This window comes from Lipophrys pholis (assembly GCF_963383615.2).
Source record: "Lipophrys pholis genome assembly, chromosome: 5".
NCBI lineage: Eukaryota > Metazoa > Chordata > Actinopteri > Blenniiformes > Blenniidae > Lipophrys > Lipophrys pholis.
The window spans coordinates 27,133,140-27,157,117 of NC_137628.1; the positions used below are offsets into that span (position 1 = coordinate 27,133,140).

The 23,978-nt window shown below is 41.2% G+C and overlaps 1 protein-coding gene across 1 annotated transcript in view; it reads left to right on the plus strand.

Moving 5' to 3' along the window:
• The first annotated feature begins 2,445 nt into the window (after nt 1–2,445).
• Nucleotides 2,446–23,978, plus strand: part of LOC308110208 (uncharacterized protein) — a 46,096-nt gene continuing 24,563 nt past the window's right edge. The window contains exons 1-12 of the mRNA XM_080464377.1: nt 2,446–2,910; nt 17,241–17,408; nt 17,511–17,602; nt 17,699–17,820; nt 19,024–19,186; nt 20,204–20,326; nt 21,763–21,882; nt 21,972–22,100; nt 22,254–22,301; nt 23,275–23,316; nt 23,511–23,573; nt 23,723–23,797. Coding sequence (XP_080320503.1) covers nt 2,832–2,910; nt 17,241–17,408; nt 17,511–17,602; nt 17,699–17,820; nt 19,024–19,186; nt 20,204–20,326; nt 21,763–21,882; nt 21,972–22,100; nt 22,254–22,301; nt 23,275–23,316; nt 23,511–23,573; nt 23,723–23,797 — 1,224 coding nt within the window. The 5' untranslated portion in view covers nt 2,446–2,831. The remainder of the gene's footprint in view (nt 2,911–17,240; nt 17,409–17,510; nt 17,603–17,698; nt 17,821–19,023; nt 19,187–20,203; nt 20,327–21,762; nt 21,883–21,971; nt 22,101–22,253; nt 22,302–23,274; nt 23,317–23,510; nt 23,574–23,722; nt 23,798–23,978) is intronic.

Genomic DNA, 23,978 nt, shown 5'->3' on the forward strand with positions numbered 1-23,978 from the left:
TATATAGATATATAGATATAAATGAAAATAACACTAAAATAATCTTTTTCAATGATGTTCAAATATTTTCTAAGATTACATCTGTTTAGTACCTATTAAGTGACTCTATATAATAAATGAAACTTCTGTATTGGGTAACGTATAAAGCACTTTATGCTACACCAGTGTATTCAAAGTGCTCTCTAAATAAAATTTGATTTGATTTGATTTAATATTCAAAAATGTTTGAAGGTAAATAAATTTGTCTTGATTAAATGCAAGGATACTTGTATTCCCCATCCGAAAGGCTGAAAAGTGATAATTATGGCATGGAGCATAAACAAAGACAACACAGAAGTAGTAAATCCCTTGTCTCTCTATCCTCACTAGCTCCCATAAATTAAAGACAACCTATCTGATGCTGCAGGCAGGCACTTGGCAAATATGCCTGGAATCTATGTGCTTTAAGAAAAAAAAAGTGTTTGAGGATACATTTGTCAAAACAAGACTTTCTAATAATTATCATTCAGCAGTTTATCATTTATAACTGAAATGTGTCCGCCTGTGGAGCTCTCTTTACTTAGAAAACACATGTCGAGGCTTCCTCCATTACAAGATAATGAAACTTTCTTCACCTCCCTTTCATAAGCATTTCTTTAACCATGAAAAGCAGGGATTTACGGAACAATTTACAAATGATTCAACTATTGTTCTTCAGTTATTACTTGTGCTTAATTGAGTATATTTATCGTGGATGTAATTTTACTCATACTTAAGTGCAATTGCACCATATCATCTCATGTGCCACTTTTATAATCACAAGTTGTTTCTGAACACACCCACAATTTAAATTATAATTCAAGGGTTTTGATCTATCTGCAACAGGAGCCAGTATTTATTTCAACATAGAACATTACTGATTTTTATATACATTTGTTCACCAGAATATCAAATTCTCAACTTTTTTGTGAGTCTTTTAATATTCTTTACATGTTGCTAATTTGTGTTGAATTTAATCTTCTGAGTTAACAACGCAATTTATGTAGTTAAAAATTAACATATTTTGGGTCGTTTTTAAGAAGTGTGCTTTGTGGTTTTCTTCAACAACGACACTTTACTTGAAAATTGGTGCCGTTTAAATGATGTTAGTGCGGTTGCACTAGAGTGCATAATTATTTCTCCTCCTCCGCTAGAAAGTGGTTTAGATTGGGTCTGGACTATGAATTAGCTAATGAAGTAGCACTATAAGAGAATTATTTCCTAAACCGAATAAATTCAGCAAGAGTAACTAAAATGTCTCACAATTGCTGAACTAACTGAAGGATTAGATTTTTTTTTTTATTTCCAATTAGCACAAAGTGATCTTAATTATTGGCTTGCATTGTGTCTTTTTCCGCTCAGATAAGGCTGAAGCAGGACACAGACCAGCATGTGTGTGCATGCACTGAGTTCAGATCCAGATTGACGTTTTTCACCATATTAACTTTCCAAAACATGTTCTCCAACCCCAGAGTGAACCTGCCAGGTTTCGTTCGACTTTTGCACCAGAAAGCAAGAATAAATCTTTGTTAACTCTGTAAAGACAAGGTATTAAGGACATTTTTTGGATATCATTGTGCAGCAATGAAGAGAGACAGTGTTTGAAGAGAGTGTGTGGTGGGCAAAGACAGACAGGCACTGGAATTTGGAATCTGCAGCAGCATATTTTTATTAGTTGGGCAGCACCGCTGTCCTGTCCCAGCACGCTGTGCCTGCACGCGCACCCGTGCGCTCTTCTTCAGTGGTATAAGAAAGAAGAAACGTGCGCGCATGCAAAGTGGCACGAGTGAGTGTGCATGATGGGTGTTATGCATTAAGCTTCTATGGAAAGAAACTCCTGTCAGCTTGCTATGGAAGCATTGCACGTGTGCATCAGCTGACACGGTGCTCGTGCATGTGCGCAGAAAAAAAAAAGTACAAATACAAATCCCAAAATGTTTCTCTTTGGTTTGATGCACACGAAAAAGATAAGAAGAAGTTATAGTTTGTAAATCATGTTACATTATGTTCTTGTGACAATCAGTTATTTAAAGTGCAAAAGACCTGGGATCAGTTGCAGCTCTCGTGCTTTCTTTATATTTTTGAATAAATGCAAGAAATTACTTGACAAATCTCCACAGTCTGGACTGCAATTCTTCTTCAAATTCATCTTCAAAGCCTTTAATGCTCAAGCTACTTGGTTGCAGCTGTATTTCTGATCCCTTATGTATTATGGAGCTCAACGTGTCTGATAGTCTGAAAGAAAATGAGCCTAAGTGAATAACTTAAAAACAACAGTTGCTTTTACAGGAAATCAAAAGTTGATGTTTATTTTCTGATTCTACTTTATGCAAGGTCCTTGATGGGACCTCGGGGGGGCCGCTTTGGCGCACGGGCCGCATGTTTGACCACCTGCTTTAAATCACTGGCACTTACGGTCGCAACAATGACACGCGCTGTAATTATGAGGGAGGAGGTGGAGGGAGGAAGAGTGGGAAGAGGAGGAGGATGAGAGAAAGTGAAGAAAGTTCTCCGCCGGTAAGAGAGGAAACACCTCCGCAGACTGAAGCCTCCTCTGTCCTGCTGGTGGCGCGTCTCCATCCGTCCATCCAGAGGTGAAAGAGCGCAAAGAGGAGCGCGCGGGCTGTGCGTAAAATCCATCATCGCCTCGGTCCGCGTGTCTGCATGCGCGCTCCCGCCTGCCAGCTGTTCGGGCGCGCGCAGGTAGCCCGTTAAAGTGCTCTCGTGCAGAGCAGAAGCTCCTCTGAGCGCAGGTGTCACGCGGAGCCACGAGGGGAAATAACCAACATCGATAGATTTGTATAAATGCAATCATGACGGATCCGTGGAGACCGGTGCGCCAGACGCGGCTGCTTTTACTGCTTGTGACCTTTTTACACGCCTCCAGAGCAGGTAGGACGAACTTTTGAGTTTCCATCACTATTTACCTGTTTATGTAAATGACATGTATCACAAATTAATTTGTTTATTTAGTTTCTGTGTGAACATTTGTAGCTGTCCGCTCCTTCTTCCTCCTGTATCACCTCTCGCCCTCCTGACCTCCAGGAGCCAAGTTTTAATGTCAGGGTCATCTCATTGTTGTGATCACCGCCAGCAAGCACACAATCCAAATGTTCTTTTGTTGATTAGTTTTGCTGTGTCTCATTCTTTTCCACACTCTCCCAGCCACTCTAGTTTAACTTCAAGAGGGAAACAAGATGTATTTTTGGCTTCTGAGGGACGTTTTTTTTTTTTTTTTTGTCATGCCAGGTCATGCAGGCCTAAAGATAATTGAACTGAACTACCCTCCCCTGGGTCCCACTGCACATTTGCTAGACATTGGAGAAGTATAGGCCTGCCTATATGTCTAGACTTGTTCTGCCATACCTGCTGCATCAGCTTGCTCTCTCTCTCTCTCTCTCTCCCTCTCTCTCTCTCTCTCTCCCTCTATCTTCCAGCAGCTTCTTACAGGATTGTTAACCTCCACAGCTGGGTAATGGGGAACAGACTGAGGCAAATTAAAGTGAGCTGTGCTGAACTGTACTGGGACGCTTGGTTACATATAGCAGTCCCCCTGAGGTGCACAGCAACCTGATGAAGAAGAGGACTTTTAGTCTCCAGGGGCTTTTAGAGCCAGGTGTCACTGATGGTTATCAACTTTAGTTCCAGAATGCTTCACTGTATGTTTGGCTGATGATATAATCCACTGAGTAGTTTGGTTATTGACTTAAATAATCGTCTGACTGTTTGAAGCATTTAGTCCAGATGGACTCCAGATTGATGACGTGAGTTTCATTATTAAACATTAGATTGTTATATACGTTCTACTTTGCTGAATTAGGGATTCAAGACTTGATCTCAATATAGCACAAATAGAAAGAGACACTTTCAATTTCTACAAAGGCTTGCAAAACACCTGGCCAGGTAGTCGAAATCCACTGACTCATATAAGAGCTGATTGTAAAGGTTTTTTGAAGCTTCCATGTTGAAGATGAAGTGGTCAGTTGTCACAAAAAAATTATGGAAAAGACATTTTTTGGTGGTTTGTTCTTGAGAAATGATGAGAAGAACAATCATAACCATTGACAGGAAGTTGAAGACGGTGGCAGCTGATTGCGTAACCAAACAGCCCAGCTCGGCACAAAATTATCAAGCTCATTCAGTCAGAGCCTTTAAATGAGCTCGGAATTCAGTTTGTAACCAGTATTAAACATTTTTACAACTTAGAAAAAGACTTTTGTAGCGTTGCAGTGATATGTAAGCTATATGAACTTTCACTGAGAAATATCTCCAAAGCAACGTCCACCAAATCTTATTTTCCCTTCAAAGCTGAACTTCAGCTATGATATTTGAGTTTGAAAACTTTACTTGATTCAATAAGGTCGACTGAAGTTTGGACGATGTTGAGTGTCCTGTGAAATAAGGTACGAATGGACACGTTCTTGCTCATTGAAAAGAAGAGAAAAAGTTGCATAATGCCTGCCTTGTTCATCCGAACGTCACTGGTGATTCTGATTAACTTGCTGCTTTACGTGCAAGTCGGCCGCCTCCATTCAGGACAACATCAGCGAAATTTGGGAGCACGTGACCTGGCAAACACTTCGCCATGTTGCCTCCACGTGCTTCATCTGAGACGACGCCGGGATAGCTAAAAACTATTTATGTTATTTCCCACAAAGCTCTCAGCTAATGTCGATTAACGTCCTCTGTACTGAAGGTTTATAAAAAAAAAACTTTGAATCGACAATGTCATGGGAATTATGATTGATGAAGTCAAGACTAAACCAGCTCTGTCTGTAGAGGTCATTACTGAAGTGACTGATGTGACCTCTGGACCTGCGAGGTCATCTGAGGTTAACCTTGCAGCCTCCCTCAAGATGTCCTTGTAAGTTAGACTTTATTAGGAAACAACCCCCCAGTAAACGTTCACAAATAGTAAAAAAGCACTCGTGTGCGGGCACATGTGTGCGCTGTGCCTTTAAAAAATATTCTTCACTTTAATTACCTGACAAACAAGTGCATCAGACCCATTATTAGACTGTCCTCTGTTATAAGTCACTCTTGATCATGTGCTCACTTTCAAATTGCAGTCACACACCTGGCTGTCAGCAGGTTGGGCTGCGGGTGAATTATTGGTCACAGATATCTGAGCAATGTGGTCAAGTTACGGTCAAGCGTGTCACGATCTGGCCTGAGGGGTTTCTGACACGTACCTGCCTCACTGTGTAACAGGTACCATTCCGCCTTCTCCATTTAGTGCCTCCAAAATATTCAAAACACGTTAAGTCTGTGGTGCTTCCCAAAACTTAAGAAAGTAGCAGGAATATGAAATCTGAAGATTGATTCAAAACGTCAGTGCGACACTGGACAATTGTCATTTGTACTGTAATATGCAGTTTACAGAGTGGATTTACATGTAATGTTCAACCGGAGCTCAACAATTAGTGGGTGCAGTGGCATGAAACGTTTTGGCTTCCCACAATGTACGGTGGTGATAATGTGGTGATTATTCGGCCTATCATCCACTCCCAGGCCAGATTGAGTAATTCATCCAATACATAATTATATTTATTACTACTTGCATCAGCATTTGCACTTTATTGCTCTTTTTAGCGCCACATTTACACAAAGATGTGCTGCATTATAGTTCATTCATATGAAACTAAATCAAGCATTTTATGTATTTCTTTATATATGAAGCATCTTTAAAGCAGATCTTTCAGTATGATGTAGTGCTTAATGGCGGCTCTCTGCAGGAGGACTTTTTTAGATTCATGGATTTGTGGTGACAGTCGAGCTTAATGGATACCAGATTCAGAACAAACAAAAAATGAGAAATGTTTCCGTTCATGGACATAGATGATGTCATCCATCCATCCATCCATCCATCCATCCATATGCTAAGTTACACGCCTATCATGATCTACTGAGAATGATACTATCACTGATGTCACGCTCCCAACAGGAGTGTCAAAGATAAAAAACCCTGTTTTCATGAGAGTGATCCAATGGAAACAGTTTTTCCGTGTTGGTTTGTTTACGTTTGCCATGGAGTGATCGGCAGGAGCCCTTGAACCTAATGAACATAACATGAAATATGATACCGTAGAGCTGGGCGTGTTGGTGGAGAAAGTTATCAAACATATCTGAGTGCCACGCAGATAGAATCTGAATTTGTCAAAAGAAAAAGAAAAAAAATAACCAATATGGGAGTTGATCAGTTCGAATGAGGAGAATAAAGTCATTAAAATTGTTCATTAATATATTATCATGCACTCCTCTCATCAGTTTGCTGGTATCTGATAGACAGGCCAAATATTTCATATGTGGACACAATATCACCTTTGCTCCTGTTTCTATATACACAAAGCTTTTCTATTTCAGGTCCTTACAATCTTGCATGATCCAAAAGGCAGAGCCCACGCCAAGAGGCCACCAGCCCATTAGAGTTCTAACACAGTGAGACATGCAATCACCGGGACACATCCACACTATACGTACAATTAAGAGACATCAATCAGCCTGACAGATACGACTTTACGGTTAAAGAAAATTGAGAAAAGCCATGAAAATTCCAATTTTCGAATGGTGGAGTGATGAAATGCTTAACAAAATTCAATAAGAATTCACCAAACTCATCATTCCTTGTATGTGTTGCACTGGCAAGACTTTATAACTCGGCCACATGGTCCATGATGTCTCCTTTTTTCCAACCGAAAATGCTACCAAATGCAGTGCAATGTCATTTTCTTGTGCAGCTTCGATGCTCTGTGGGTGTGAAATGCACTCGCAGCCATCTGAGCACCTGTCGGTCGTTAAAATGAATTGTGGTCTAACATGCTGATGCTGTGGTTGCATATTGAGAAAACACAACGCTGGAAAAACTCAAATCTTTATTTATATCACCGGTGTGATGTTTTACCATTCAAATAATTGTAAACAGTCTTTATTTGTGGCTTTTGTCCCCCAAAACATTTAAAATGCTTTACACTCCTAGTCACACTCCATTAAGAGCAAGTTTAAGTTCCGTGACTTGCCTATGAGCACTTTGGCACAGTGCCAGGCCGTGTTGGGATTGAAGCGCCAACCTCAGAATTGGTAGATGACTGAAATATTTGCAGGTTTTTTTTTTTTTCCTAACAACAGGATCTCTTGAGTGTCCAAAGTTGGGTAGCTGTGTGCATTTGCACAAAAGCACCAGCTGTGATACAATCCCCAACCCAAGGAAAGAAACCTTTTTACAATTCAAGCAGGTAGTAAGCTGTCACACAGTCACAGTTTATTTGTTGCACAGCAGCCTTCAGTCCTGAGCTATTGTCCCGGCTCTTTGCCTGACTAGATCCTCGAAAAATGTCTTTTCTTACTGTTTGGCATACCAACACTCGGTTGTAGGGGGGAAACTTTGATTGGGCTATGCGATGTTACACCCAAAACATGTTTGTGATTATGACTGCTACATCTTTGAAACATGTGGCATAGTTATATTATCTGCCAATAAAACGTGCAATACTGGACTTTCACATGAATGAATGGACCTGTGCTACAGGTTTAAAACGCTGCGCATCAAATCTTTGAAATGGGCTTTCTCAAGCAATCAACTGCAGTCAGCATGAATATTTTGCTTAGTTCACTTGTCATTTGTGGAAATGAATGGTGTTTCTTATCAGGCAGCTGTGGGTCGGTTGGTCAAGTAAGTTCGTTCCCCCATCTCACCATGCCCACATATGAAAGTGTGTTTGAGCAAAATACCGAAGCCTGAATGTGTCAGTGTGTGTGAATGGGTAAATATCACTGACAGTGTAAGAAAGCCTTGAGCTTTTCTTTAAAACAACAGTAATTCCATAGCATTGCAACAACGGCACAGCCTTAAAGTGACGAACAATGCTACAGAGAATAGTTTCTAATATGTCTCCCGGACTTACTTTTCTATATTGCACCTGGCTATAATTGAAACCCGAGCTGTCCTAGTTTACTACAGTCGGGTTTTTCTTTCTTCGGTGCAGTTTCCAATTAGTGAGCCAGACTTTGTTTTGGGCTGAAAACAAGATCCTCTAGCTGTAAGTGAATCATTCAAATCTCTGCACACAGTCACATAAAGGACGGTAAGAACAGTTTTTGAGTCAGAGGCGATCAGACCATGAAGTTGTATGAAAGCAGAGAGTTTAGAACATTTGTGAAACAATTATTGGTCGGCAACGGTCCGCTCAAAGCTCCATGAGAAATGACAGCAATTTGTGGTTTGTGGAAAGTCATGACCGACATACAATGTGAGTGGGAGTCCAAAAGTGTTATAATATTGGTCATGTTGAATATTTCTGTGACTCTGTAAACAGTCTTTACTGAACCATCGGGGTTTAATTTAGAGAAATTTTGCTTTAAAATGCACCTGATAAAGTCAACATTAGAACAAAGCTTTGCGTTATGTCGTCAGTGCAAAGTTCAGTTTATTTCATGATTTAAATTCACTTTGCTGGCTGGTAAACATATCGATCTTTGTGTGTATTAGATTTTGTGACTCATGCTTTGAGGTTAAAATACTGCTTATATTTATGTCAAGTAGAACTAAAACCACATGGCTTCGCTGCTGATGGCCACCATTTGTGTAATCCTTCCAAGCGCCCTGGTGTAGTCCGTCATTGTGCAGTAAGTTTTCATATGTCAGAAAATAAGCTCACTCTTTGTTCTCCAAGAATCAAAGAAAGTCCCCGCATGATGCAACTTCCAAAAATAATAGAGCACAGAGCCACACAAGGCGGGCGAGTAGCTGTCCGAGAGGAGGGGGAGCCCGGCGACTGACAAATATTGATGCAGCCTTTGATCGGCGCTCGATAGGAAGAGTGGCTTTGCTGGAGCAAATGTGCTGTGTTTGTGTGTGTGGGTGTGTGTGTGTGTGTGTGTGTGTGTGTGTGTGTGTGTGTGTGTGTGTGTGTGTGTGTGTGTGTGTGTGTAAGAGGGGACGTCTGAGATGTGTTGACGCTCTGATTTCACCAAAAATTCCTAGACGGAGACAAGGAGCGCGCGTCGGTCCACAGACATCCGTCTTTTTCGCACCAATTCAACCTGAGCGAATGCGCTCACGAGCACACGTGCGAGCGTCTGACTGCAGCAGTGTGTTTCTTTGATCGAACTGAGAGGAAAGAAAACATATGGTCCCTCTATTTTCTCTCCTCTGGTTTTCATCTTCGTCTTTTCTTTATCTGGCCTGTTCTTGTTTCTGAGGAGAGCCCTGTCAAGTTTTCTAGAAATGCATCAGGGAGAGAGCGAGAGAGAGAGAGAGAGAGAGAGAGAGAGAGAGAGAGAGGGAGGCAAAGAGGTACAAGGACTGTAATGGCAGCCTCCTGTGGCGAATCCTCCTGTTGGGGGTTTGAAGCCTGTTTTTGTGTGTTTTGGTGTGGCGTTTGAGTTCTGACCTCTAGCATTCTTAGCTATCACCAAGATATTGACGGACTAATGACAAACACACATATGCAACCCAACATGCATGTAGACACACATACACACATACACACAGACACACAAACACACAAAACGTACCCACTCTCCATTCACACACACACACACACACACACACGCACACACGCACACACGCACGCACGCACGCACGCACGCACGCACGCACGCACGCACGCACGCACGCACGCACGCACACACGCACGCACGCACACACACACACACACACACACACACACACACACACACACACACACACACACACACACACACACACATCTGGTCCACAGAAAATATTCTGAAGTCCCTACATTATGTTGCCAGTGAAGCTGCCAGTGTCTTGTTTGTGTCTTGTCTCCTTCACTTCTCCCCTCATCTGTTTGTAGTTCTTGTACAAATGTGGGAATTTAACCAAAACTGGATTATTGAGAGAAAACCTCGCTCACGCTTCAGTGCCTTTTACAACAGATCGCCTTAGTGTAGCACTCGCACCGGCCGTCCAATCATCCAACCATCCAACCATCCAACCATCCATAGTTCACATCACAGGTGGCCAATATAATTTCTGTGTTAAAGTACTTGAAGATTAATGTTTTTTTGATGAGTTGCATTCCTCATATTATTAGGATTCCATGAGTTTTTTCATAGTGAAACATTTAGGGTCTCTATAATGCATCTTTGTTAGTTGTAGACAACCACAGCGGCCATTTTCTTCATCAATGTTCCTGCAGTATGAATAGCAAATGTATTTGGATTTGATGAGGCGCTATCTTGTAGCCACAAAGAGCCATTTAAGTTTTTTCACTCACTAAATTGCATTTTTATTTTGGGGTGCATATTCTAAAAAAAAAACAAAAAAACACTGGTGTGGTGGTTCAGCGCTGTTTTTTTCCCCTCTCAGTTAAATTAGCATTTATAGCATCCAATACCAGCTGGATCTCTACATGCAGCCTAAAATAATGAGCTTTAAGTCATGTGGCACATATTGTCTATCTATATGTTATTATCCCACAGGAGAGGAGAGCTTAGGTTAGGGTCTAACAGCAGATATCACTTTTATTCAAATGGTCCAGTGGGCTGCCACCTGTCACAGTTTATGTGTCACACAAGTGTGATCTAATTCTGTGGCTCCATCACAGTCATTTCCTTTACTATATGTGCATAATTAGGTCTATTTACTTGGCAAATCTGCCCTAATTACAACAATGTGTAAAGAATCAAGCGCACCTGGCTCTTAAAGGAAATGGGAGATGGATCTCTAATTGGTTTAATTGACGTTAAGAACAAAACATGCCTGTGATTAATTTCAGGCTAAATTCCCATTTGAACCATTTGAACCATGTGGCATACTTGGTATCTATTTGTTGTAGAAAGAGTGTACATGTGCTGGACCTGGTAAGATAGAAACAAACTGGTAAGATAGGACATAGAAGTTTAGATTTGAGAATAGAGCAGTGGCATTTAATGTGAATCATGAGATGAATTGAGTCACCATCAGCAGAGAATCATCACCGGTGCTGACTTTTAGTTTGCACGTTCCCAGATACTCTTTCTTTGAAGTGAAATGTAACACCATACTGAACATAAACCTGCATAGATCAGTCAGCATTTATCATGTAGATTGCAGTCAATGACTTCAGCCAGCGAACGCGAGAATCCTTGTTAATTCCCCCTCGGGCCTCCAGCGCAGCGTTTTTATTTCCTCCTTCTTTAGAGAAATGTCAGAGAAATCTGGTGAAATTAGTTAGAATCGGGTCACCTGAGTGGCTTTGATGTCGGAGGAGAGCATTCCTCTGTTCGGATCTCTCTGTTCAAACTACAGTGGGTTTATGTCAGAGCTAACATTTGACATACTCTGCATGTGCGCGCATGTTGATCACTGTGCTGCTCGCGCCACAAAGTTTAGAGCCTCGGGATAACAGCAGCAGCTGATGGAGACCAGAACACCCCCATTGTGTCGATGCAGTGTGTGTGTGTGTGTGTGTGTGTGTGTGTGTGTGTGTGTGTGTGTGTGTGTGTGTGTGTGTGTGTGTGTGTCCACTCCTTAAGTTTTCCAGTGTGGGCGCTATGTCGATGTTGTTTTTCTTTTTCTTATTCGACCTTCACTTATGCAGGTCATCCAGTGAAGAGCCCACATTTAACGCAGTTATAACTTCAACACTCAACAACATCACACATCAGCAGCAAGGGGAAACATTAGCTGGTGTTTTTAACCACGTATAGAGTGAGAGAGAAGCTTCCATGTCTCGTCTTGTCCTCTGCTGCATTCAGATGTCAGCGCTGCCGATCATTTCTTGGTATGTATGGCTGAAACCCATCTTCACGCACACGCACGCACAGACACACACACACACACACACACACACACACACACACACACACACACACACACACACACACACACACACACACACACACACACACACACACACACACACACACACACACACACACTCACACTAACGACACTGTAGGTAATTCAGACCTTCAAGACAAGCTTGTTAAGCACTATTAGTGCTTATACCATATATATCCCATATATAACCCAAAAGAATACAACTCTTTCTATTGTAATACAATCCTATTGAATTATGCAGGTAGTTCAGACATATTGATATGTTGAGGTGTTTCGTTTTTGGCTAAAATACTTCTAGGTGAAACAAGTTGTGGAGTAAATCTCTGAAACCGTGAAGAATCAAATGAAATTATATTTAGTTGAGATTTGAATTAGAAAATCAATACTTCTCTCCTGCCAGTATAGTGTAAACACATAACAAATAAACAGTTCATGCTTCAGGTAAATCTAGTTAAATTTGTTCTGCAGGTTCTCCACTTGATTCAGCTGATAAATACATTTAGGAAAATGTATTTATCAGCTGGAGTTTCCAAAGTTTCCCATTTAGGACACTTCATAATACAAAAAAAAAAAAAGACTGCTAAACAATTACAAGTGTTGGACTTCATACTAAAAAAAATCCAAAGCAAAACAAAAAAACAGTACATTAATAAGTTAAGAGTTAATGGATTCAAAAAAGAAACATTACTTCACGAGTTACTAAGCCATAAAATAACTACTTGGAAAAATCAACCTGTGCATCCAGTTTTGATTGTTTTGATCACAACGTCCTGAGTGCACATTGTTGTTTTGCCGACACACATTAATTGAAATGGGTAAACGCGGCTGGAACGACAAAGTGTTGTCGTCCGGCCACAGCACTGAATTCCGTCTTTAAATGATGCAGGGGTTGAAAAGTTCATATGAATCTCTCCATCCTCGATTGGCTCTCTATACTGAAAACCAAGTTTTAGACTCGGATGACAATTAGAGCAGCGACCACCTCGTCTGATACCCACAGACCACACCCCGGACCCCACACATGTCATTTTGTTCTGTTCGAGTCATGAATGAGGCTTCAAGATTTTTGTCGGCAAGGTAGGCTTGAATACAACTCAACACCTCTTCATGCAAGAAATGGATTCATGAACAAAAGGCGACACGAACAGTTGAGATAAACTACCAACATGCAGACAGCAACTGTCAGCTCCCTCAACATTTATGTAGGGGCTGCAAATAATGTTTATGCAGTCTCACACTGACAAGGCTACATCTGCATCTGACCTCCACGCCAGAGACACAGCAGCTCTACAACTGTAGGTACAACAGAAGTAACTGGAAAATAAAACGTAGTGATGTAAAGGTACAGGTACAGGTTTGTAAGGATGAAATATTTGGATGTTTAATATAGATGATAAGCTCAACTTCAATTTTATTAATTAATAAGTCAAACTGATTCAAAAAGAAAATGCTGGACAGTTTCTGAAACAAAGACAATTATGTTGAATTAAAACACTTCAAACAAAAAGTAGAGCAGGAACTTAAGGACACACACGCACATTAATATACTCGGAATTTCTGCTGTCTGGTTTTGTATGCTGATGCTACTCAGAAGACATTTTTGCGGCTGCTAACTGGAGTAAGGCCTCCTTTGAAGATCAAAACTGTTTCCATAAGATATCCTTTCATGTCATACAGACCACTTTATTTTTCTTTTAGTTTGAAGTCATTGAAATCTTAGATTTTTAATGTTCTGCAACTCAGCACTCCAACACAATCAAACTGAATCATACAGTAAAACTGAGATGAAACCAGCTAACTAAGCTGTAAGAGAAGACAACGGCTGTTAAATCCTGACTGAATGGGAGCTGCCAGACAGCAACACGTTGGAAATGCCTTCAATCCAAAATGCACATGAGTAGCTGTATCATTTGGCTGTAAAGTCAGTCTCTTAGTTAATGACAAACACTTGTGGTTACAGGAGTGATCCAGTTGTTGTTGACCAGACAAATAAGTTATTTGTTTTATTAGAAGTGTGGTAATGGCTCTGCAGGATTGTATGCTGACATCTCTCTGGTCAGCCTTTTTGTTTTGTGCCTGTCATCACAAGCTTACTTAGCGCTCAAAATACAAAACGAATAAAATCAAACTGTGTTTTTTTTCTTTTTTTGCGGATGTCTCTCACTTCACAAAAGGCCAAAATTCTTGGGGAAGTTTTAATAGTACCCTGTAATTCATAACTGTAACTAATACGATGCCGAATGCACGAAAAGGCAGAGTTACAAGCTGACAGATCTCCGGCAGGTCGGCTGGCGGACAGACAGAGATACTGTACCTGCAGACAGATGGACAGACAGACGGACAAATGGATTATAAAATAGGCAACAAATGCTTCTGGCACTCAGGCTCAGATGTGATGCCAAGCTTGTGCGTGTGTGTGTGTGTGTGTGTGTGTGTGTGTGTGTGTGTGTGTGTGTGTGTGTGTGTGTGTGTGTGTGTGTGTGTGTGTGTGTGTGTGTGTGTGTGTGTGTGTGTGTGTGTGTGTGTGTGTGTGTGTGTGTGTGTGTGTGTGTGTGTGCATATGAACATGTGCATCTGTGTGTGTGTGTGTGTGTGTAAAGGTGCGAGGCAGATGGAGGGATTACGTAAGCCTCAGAAATACGTGTGAGAAGGAGCCACACCAGTAGAGGCATGCCCTCCTCTCCCCTCCCCTTCCATCTATTATTTCTTCTATTTTCCCTCTTTTCCCCTTCTCTCTTTACTCTCAAGCTGCATGTTTGTCCTGTCTTTTGTCCCACTTATCACATCTTTTTCTGCTTAGTCCATCCTCTTGGGGCTGATTCACCACTGTGTCCGAAGAATGCACGCGTAATGCATTTTTGCTTAAATTACAACTGTGGTCATATCCTTTCAATTCCACTTGTTTCTCTGTGTGTGACATCAAAACACATGTATTCTTTATTGCCCTCAGGTATTGGTGTGCTTTGATGCAGTCTTTTGCTGTGTGAAGTCTGCTTAGACGGGTGTAAGGTGTGATTAGATGAAGCCCTCGCAGCAGGACACAATCGGAAATAATACGAATGTGATCAAATGTTTCATCAGTTTCTTTACAAGGGAGCTTGATTACAGGGTCTGGGGCAACTACATATCTGAGAGGAAATGACACACAAACGCAACCTACCATTGTCAACTGCACGACGGTGCAGTGGTTAGCATGTTCTTCTTGTGCGTAGGTTTTCTCTGACTATTCTTATTTTTACCTACGGTTCAAAAACATGCATGGATTAAGTTACAACCCTACAAACAAAACCTCTCTGTGTGAATGTGGGTGTGTGTGTTCAGGGTGAACTTTGCCTTCAGCCATAGTCAGCTGGGGATCGACTCCAGCGCATTATCCTTTATCCATTCATTATTATCATTATCATTCCTTTATCCATTATCCAACCTGCATTATCGTCTGCGGGTTGTTATATGATTAGAAATCCTCAATGGGCCTTTAATGGATTGTTAGTCTGAATCTTCAGCTCAAATCAACATCTTATGAAAGAAGGTTCAGTATCAAAAAAACATCACAAACTCTGAAAACATGCAGCATTAAAAATGGAACGGAACAGCAGGGAGTCCCACCGTTTCTCTGATGCTTGTGAATTTGTTTTCTACTTGGATGTGAGTCTCTTCTAGGATGTTTTTTTTTATCACATTCAGCTTCTAAATTAAAGAAACGTTTGCTGTCGCATCTTGTCTGCTGTAGCTTCTGTTTCCTGCTCATCTTTCATTTCAAACACGCTTTTAAGACTTCAACCATTCTAGTATTGTGTGAGCTTTTTTTTTTTTTTTAACTTATGTTGCAGTAGCTGCAAAATGAGAAGACAGAGGAGTAACACAGATATTTCATTTTCCCCACTTGTTGCTTGAAAAAGAGTTAAATCAAGTTTATATTTTGTGACTCCAGTGAAACGTGGGGAGAGCTACGTTTTCAAGTAGGCCATTAATTAAGTTCTTTTATCAGCAACTGTGCACACATCGGAGCCAGAGAAAATTCCTTATCAGTGTTTTGGCAGCTTGAGAACAGGTTGTGGATGAGAGCTTGGTGGTGTCGTGGTAAAGCAGTACAAGAGAGAACCTGGTTGGCTTGGGGGGTTCGGGGGGAGGGGTCACATGTTGATTTTCTCCTTCATCAAGTCACTCCCATTTGATTGATTCACTCTGGTTTTGCTGTAAACATGGATACGTATAGGAGTTGGATGGAAGGATTTAATTCTTAGCCATGAGAACAGATTTAGTACCACGTGGTCGGTAAGAAACTGTCAAGGTTTGTGAAATCAGCTGAAACCACGTGAGAGAAACAAAACAAGTTTTAGCACTGATGCAACTGGTAAAAAACAAACAAACAAACAAAACAACAACCCTAAATAATCTGTGTAAAAGAGGGACACTTAGTTTCAGGAAGACCATTGACGGTTGACCTCCAATTTACTCTAAAAACCTTGAATTAAAAGAAGAATTGAGCGTGTTCAAGGGAACAAGCAACTGTCGTGACAAAGAGGTTAACATGAAAACTCAGTAGCAGACATGGCAGGCGGACTAGAAACTGACAGGACAGAGCATGACGGCGGACAAAGAGACACAGCTGCAAACACTCAGGGAGTCACAAGCTCCTGGCCATAACATGAAACATAAACATATAAAATGTGTACACGCCATGACAAGAAGTACAAGGAGGATCAAACCAAACGAAGTAGAATAAAAAACAAGTGATCAGAGATAACCTGATATATCTCGTCTCACGCAGTTCTCTTATGATGTTTATGTTCTGTCTTTGGAAAAGTAAACCAAGGCCAAGGCGGAGGGGAACAACACTCAATAACAATATTTTATCATGTTAAAAATAAACAACTCAATAAGGCAACAGCTGTTCATTTATTGCTAAGCAATAATCACGTAGGCCAAGTCGTCGGTCTGCCCTTTTCTCGTTAACCTGATATATCAAGGGAATTTCTTCAGATTTGTTTTGGTAAATAAAGCTCAGGCTTAAAGGTTGTTAAGGTCTCGTATCTTCCTGTTATTGCGTGTGCAACATTTCAGGAGGATTCTTTTTGAATTTTTGCTAAATGTGGGACAAAAGCTTCAGGCTTTAGTGTTTAGACTGCAGTGGTTTGGGTAAAAGGACCCACAAACACAGGACAGTGTGATTCAGCTTCACACAAATGTGACCAGGCTGCTTTTGATTTAGTCTCTTGCAACAAAGTCCTCTCGTTGTCTTCTAACAATAGTTTGTAAGAGGGAAACAAAAACAAAAAAGGAAAAATATGGAGTCAGCACATCAGGGGGAATCACAACAATAAGCATGCTTTTATTCAGTAAATACCTTTAATTATATTCTTCAGCACGTCCTGATTAGATACCGTGTGTCTTTAGCTGGTTTGCTGAGGGATTGATGTTATTTTAATTTTTGCAGCCAATCCCATCGATGTCCTGAAGATCTTGGAACTGTCTGAGAACATGGAGGGAGTATCGTTGGAGGCAGGACTGTGCACTACCAGGAAGGGACGCGAGGAGACCGACCTCTCCTTTAAAATTGGCAAAAAGATTCAACTGAGCGCACCCACAAAGCAGCTCTTCCCTGGTAATGCTTTTTTGTTTGTTTTGTCTGGGTTTGCTTTGCAGATTGTACAACTATGTGCACAAGTGTTAAAAACATTTCTCTATTTGCTTGTTTCCTCTCCAGATTCCCCTTTCCCTGTGAACTTCTCAGTGATGACGACAGTGCGAGCTGTAAAAGGTTCGCAGGTCTTTCTCCTGTCGCTGTACGACTCCCAGGTACGATTGATCAAATCGACAGGCACATTTGTCATAATAAAGTTCTCATCCTAAAATCCGAAAACCTCATCCCGTCTGGTCTCCGCACATTTTCAGGGCACACAGCAGTTGGGTGTAGAAGTTGGACGATCTCCTGTTTTCTTGTACGAGGATCACGAGGGTCAGCCACCCCCGGAGCTTTACCCCACCTTCAGAAAAATCAATCTGGCTGATGGCAAGTGGGTAACCACACGTACACAAGTGCCGACACTATGATCCACCTTAAATAAATCCACACGTATATACATAAAGAAGTATTCCCTCATCAAAATTGTAGCTTGTGGACACGTTTGACACTCGCACTGCTACTATGAATGAGACTGTTTTAAAAACCACGCTGACAAAAGAAAATCCTTGGAAATAGTTCACTTTTAATGAAATAGATTAAGTCGAAGATTCATTTAGATGTTCCCAAATGAAGCAATTCTGTTAAACTGGTCCAACTGTTTTCTTTTTTCAGAACAGACAAATCTATATTTTTAGAATGTACTTTTTTCATAAATGAAACTTCACAAACAACTATGACCGTCATAAATAAATCAAGAGGTACATGACGTGTTTTTCACCCTATCTGACTCCAAACACTGATGCCCGTGAACCGTTAACCTGGAAACAGTCGATGAAAGGTTTCAACACAGCTCATCCATCACTTTCCCTGCCACAGACTTGTACAATAACCGCACGACACAACAAGGCGATTATTAAATGTATCGCTGACACTTGGATTTCCATCACGACTCTGTAGTAACTTATCTGTTAGCGAGGGAGCGATCCTCAGAATTTCCACTTTGCGTGACAATAAACATTTTCTTTAATGACACACGATCGCCTCTTTGAGATAAACCAGTGGATTGGGTTCTTCTACTGGGTACCCCTGCTCCAAACCCTGACAGAACTATTACTACCTAACCCTAGCCCTTAACCAAACCCCAACCTGAGTATAGCTTAAAAAGTGTTTTCACTTAGAGCTTTATTGATTACTCTTATGAAGACCTCAATTGTTGATAAGCCCACCAGTATAAAATAACAAGACCACACACGCACATGTACACACATACCTTTGTGTTTGTGTTGCATCTCTTTATTATCTATGAATTATTAAACATAGCTGCAAGTGTGCCAGAGTTTTCCACAGGGGGGCTATTTTTCATCCAGACTCCCTGCATAGAAGAATATAAAAATACAGTGATGAATGAGATCATTTAGAAGCCTGCAGGAGAATAATAAAAAGAACAGAGAGTATCAGTGTTAGTAACATCACAACACATGTTTAAACTAAATAATCCAAGCCGTCTTTCATGGAGCTGCTGCAGGACGCGATAAAGAGATGCTACACAGCGTTCATAAAAGTGATTTTCCTTCCTTTCTGTCCTCGTTACAAGGTGGCACCGGGTAGCCTACAGTGTGGAGGGACAGTCAGTGACTCTCTACCTGGACTGTGAGAAGCTGGATACCCTGGACCTGCTCAGAGGTCACGACCCCCACGTCAGCACGGAGGGAGTTACCGTGTTCGGGACACGTCTGCTGGACGAAGACGTGTTTGAGGTGAGAATACAGTAACTCCAGATGTTATGTAACCTGACATGGAGTGAATTACTGGCACAGGATAAGGTGAGCAGAGGTACAACTCAAATGCCACTCAAATCACTTTAAATAGTGATTCATCATGAAACCAGGAGAATTTCCTTCCTGAAGTGTGAAATGCAAAAATCTACAAAACCTACAGAGACAGAAAACACACTTGTGTGTTTGAGCAGCTTTGAAGTGCCTCTGCTTGTTCCTGCTCGTTTGACTTATTCATCAGAAAAGTGAAAAGTGAATTAACTTAAACCAGATCCCTCTTCATTGCCCTCTAGTGGTCTCAGGGACAAGGTGCAGTCCTTTAACCACCTTGAACCTGGCATGACTGAGCTCTGCTGCAACCCTTTGATATCAACATTGGTGCTTCATAAACATCAAAATATATTTCTTATAAATTCATACAGATCTTTGTAAAACCTCTTGTTTCAGTTGCATCATTTGAGACTTATTTTAATGGTTTTCGACACAAACTGACCCCTGTTTTCACTCAGGTGGTCCAGCTGTTTAACTGAATGGCCCCCAGCCAGTGTTTGGCTTAAAATCCTATCCGTGTGTGTGTGTGTGTGTGTGTGTGTGTGTGTGTGTGTGTGTGTGTGTGTGTGTGTGTGTGTGTGTGTGTGTGTGTGTGTGTGTGTGTGTGTGTGTGTGTGTGTGTGTGTGTGTGTGTGTGTGTTGTGTGTGTGGCGGGAGGCGGGGTTTAAAGAGGATGCAATAAGTCTGTCTGTGCACTCGTGCTGGCGCCATTTTCTTGGGTAAAGTTCTGGTTACGATTAACTTCAGCAAAGCGACAGTAAAACCAGCCTGTTTAGTCCCTTTGATCTGACTAAGAGAACACATAAAAACACAAAACAAAAAGGAAAGAGGAAAATTATTTAGATTTGGCTATCAGTCATTACATTAATAACACATTGGCCAGTGATGACATCCAAACTCTTTATGTGCATTCTAGATGACAGACCTCTTTTTTTTTTTTTTCTTTAGGGAGAAATCCAGCAGCTGCTGGTTGTTGATGACCCCCGGGCAGCAGAGACGTACTGTCGAGATTACATCCCAGACTGTGACGCGCCTTTACCTTACGACAGCGTTCTAACAGAGGCCGAAGAGGTAAGTCCGTCCTGTGACAGCCAATCAGAGAGATACGCGAGTGATCAGATAAGAGTCATTCCTCACGTAACGCCCACTGCGAGGCAGTAAATCCAGGCTGTCACTTAGAAATGACAGAAGCCCCCGAGGTTACAAGCAAAAAGGGAAAAAACTGTTACCATGACATAAAGACGAATAGTTTTAATCACGTTGGTCAAATATTTACTGCACCATGTGTGACGACTTACATAATCTGCATTCTAATGTAAATATCTCCATCTGCCTTTTCTGTCTATCGCTCTGACTGCAGGTTGAAAATACTCAGCTCTTGCTCATTCTCTATAAATTAGTGTTATGGAGGCTTATGTCACACAGCTCTCTCTTTTTCTTTTTTTTCTCGAGTGAAGCACATTAAATAGCTGCGCATCGCAATCATGCTTTGCCAGGTCTGGTGTGCCAAACGCTTCACACTCCTGGGAAAAGTTTCAATTCCTTTTCCGCCGCCTCAGTTTGAATCCTGGCCGGCAGCCTGAAACACAGGAGGATTTCGGTTTTATTGTCTGCACACAGACTTGCACTTGGCTTTAAGAAACCGCCAGAAAACATGGAACCGATGAGCGGATGAAGCCGTCACAGTGCAATTCGCCCTGTCTGAGGGAGATACAATACAAATACTGTGACTTTAGCTCTTTTTTTGTGTGTGAGCGCTCCAGAACAGCAATGTTAAATATTTTGAGATGTTCATTTTATTTTGGGGGTTATGTTTGGGTTCTTTTTCCACTCAACATTTAAAGCAATAAATATATCTGGGACTCACACAAACAATTAGTCAAGGTTTATTGTTTTCATTAAACTAATCAATAGCCTTAAGAACATCTAAACTAAGGTAAAAAATGATTATAAAATTATTAGAACTAGCTTCATGAAGGGGCTGCCTTCGCTGAGGTCTGCGGCCAGGCCCTCACTTCATTATACATCTCAAAGCCGTAAAAGCTGTTGGTCGGTAACGTAGCGTAATGATGTCAATTATGGATGTATATGCTCTACTAGTCATGCTTCTGGTTGATAGTAATTTGAATTATTGATGCACAAAACATTGAAATGTCATCTGGGCCAAGTGTATTGTCATCTTCACGACATATAATGGCAATAAAATGTATAAATGGCCACTACTCCCTCCACATGCATTCTGTCATTCTGGTGTGAGGGAGTCACAAGCTGGGCCTTGACTTCTTCTGCTAGTGGGGCTGAATCTGCATTTCTACAGATGTTTCATGGTAATATTTACTTATAAAGAGCTTTTAAGTCGATTGTCGGAAAAGAGTTTTTAACGAATGAACATTCATCAGTTTAGATCTGAAATGATTAAATGTAAAAATAATCTTTTAGCGATTTTGTGTCTAAACAAACCAAAGATATGTTTTTTTTTCACATCCGAATTATTTTTGAATTTTCAGGTGGAGAGAGCGCCGAAGAAACACGTGGTCGAAGAGTTTGAGGAGTTCGACTACAGCGACCTCTATGATGACCTTTCCGTTTCCACGGTTACCGCAGGTCCGAACGTCACCGAGTACGAGGTGAGACTCTGCGAGAGAACTCGGCTTTCGTCTTTAGCCTTCCCCCGGTCCTTCTGTCCCTCATCGTTCGTCTCGCTCTGTCGGGACAGATTTTGGAATACGACGACTACGACAACAACACGCACTACTACCAAGTCAACGAGTACGAGTACGAGGAAGAGTACGACGACCGGTACGGGCCAGCCGAGAGAGAACGCGAGCACTCTCTCAACACGCAGGTGAGTTCAGCTTTTCACGCACACACACACATACACACACACACACACACACACACACACACACACACACACACACAAAAATAGTGAAACGCGTTTACTGTGACTCCATATCTAATTCAGCTTTTCTCTCTATTTGCGGCTTTATCTTATCAGAATTTACCAGAGAAAGGAGAGAAAGGAGAACCAGGCATTCTGGGAGCGGTAAGTAAAACACACAAGAGGCATCCGTGATAGTTTGGTACATTTATCTTTGTTTTTGGATCATATTTTAATTGACAAAACGATCACTGTTGAGCAGAGAATAGATTTTTTGAGGTCAATATCTTGTGCTTGTGTTTAGATAGGAACGTATTGAGAACTGTACTAGATACTTGAAAATAATCAAAATAGGAGCAGTGAAACACAGAAGAGGGAAAAGATGAGAGGAAAACTTTATTTATAGTTTCCACCTTGTAATAGTCCTTTGTGATTATTAAATCTCCTGTATTGTAAAAGCAATCATCAGAACTGTTCACTGGAAAGTTTGAGGTTGTAAAAAGTCCATTTGTACTTGTGAAAAGAAAACTAATTTAGGACCTGGAAACTAATCATGGGCTTTTATATATTATTGAAAGTGTGTGTGTGTGTGTCTCCACCAGTATTCGTTTTTTTGGTAAATCCGAGAGCAGAGACGGGGTCCACAGCAATCGTTTTTAGAGACAATGTCGGGGGAGTCTGATGAAAAAAGTTGGAATCTACTGGTGTTATGTGTATATTCAGCGTATAGAGGTCGTCCATATGCCTTTTCTATTAAACTTACTTTTGTATTGCAACTATGTATACAATGTAAATGTTATTTTACCAGAAAATATTAAACTTTGGTAGATTTATGCTCAGCATATTTGACTTTTCATACAATTAAAGTGTAGACCTGAAGCACAACGCTCCTTAAACTGGCTTGGTAACAAACATGTTAATAGTTTCTGTTGCATTTAAGTCAGTGGATAAGATCCTTGTCAAAATGTATTATTGTTTATTTATTGTTAAAATGCTGAAATGACTCATTGATTTTTTTGCCATTTGAGCCTCAAACTGTTCAAATATCTTGCACACAATGGCAGGTATCACTTGTGTGACGAGTTACGTCTAATCCAAAGAACTTCTAAAACATTTTTTTGACGTGAATTATCTGCAGGGCACACAGATTACAGGAGCATATGGACCTCCAGGACCTGAGGTAAGTGCTTTTTTTACTGCATGACATATAACCACTAACACATTTTTAGCATTCTGGTAAAAAAAAAAAAAAAAAAAAAAAAAATGCATTTGAGAAACAGACACACAACGACAATATAAATGGAAGCATTTAATTATTGGCATTCAATATCTCGCCTTGCTGTGTGTTTGTTTGTGTGTGTTTGTGTGTGTCAGGGAGAGGCGGGTCCTCCTGGGATCACAGGACCGGTGGGACCTCGAGGAGACCCTGGAGAGCTGGTAAGAATTGACCCTCTGTGTGCCGACAATTGAGTGGCACTCCAGCTTTCTGCATAAGTGCGCTCATCTCTCTCTCTCTCTCTCTCTCTCTCTCTCTCTCTCTCTCTCTCTCTTTCTCTCTCTCTCTCTCTCTCTCTCTCGCCCCTCAGGGTCCTCCAGGACGGCCGGGCCTCAGTGGAGCCGATGGGATTCCTGGTCCTCCAGGCAACATAATGCTCATACCGGTAACACCAAAATCCTACTGTCTCCTCTGAGGCCTCTCGGCGCTGTGGTGATGGTGCTCTCTGAGTTATTTGGTCTAGTTAACCTCGAACAAAGCCCCGAGGATAAATGGAAATGTTTGAGTGTTGCTGAGAAATGAGCAGAATAGAAAGTCCCACTGAAGTTGACCTTTTATTAGTCGGT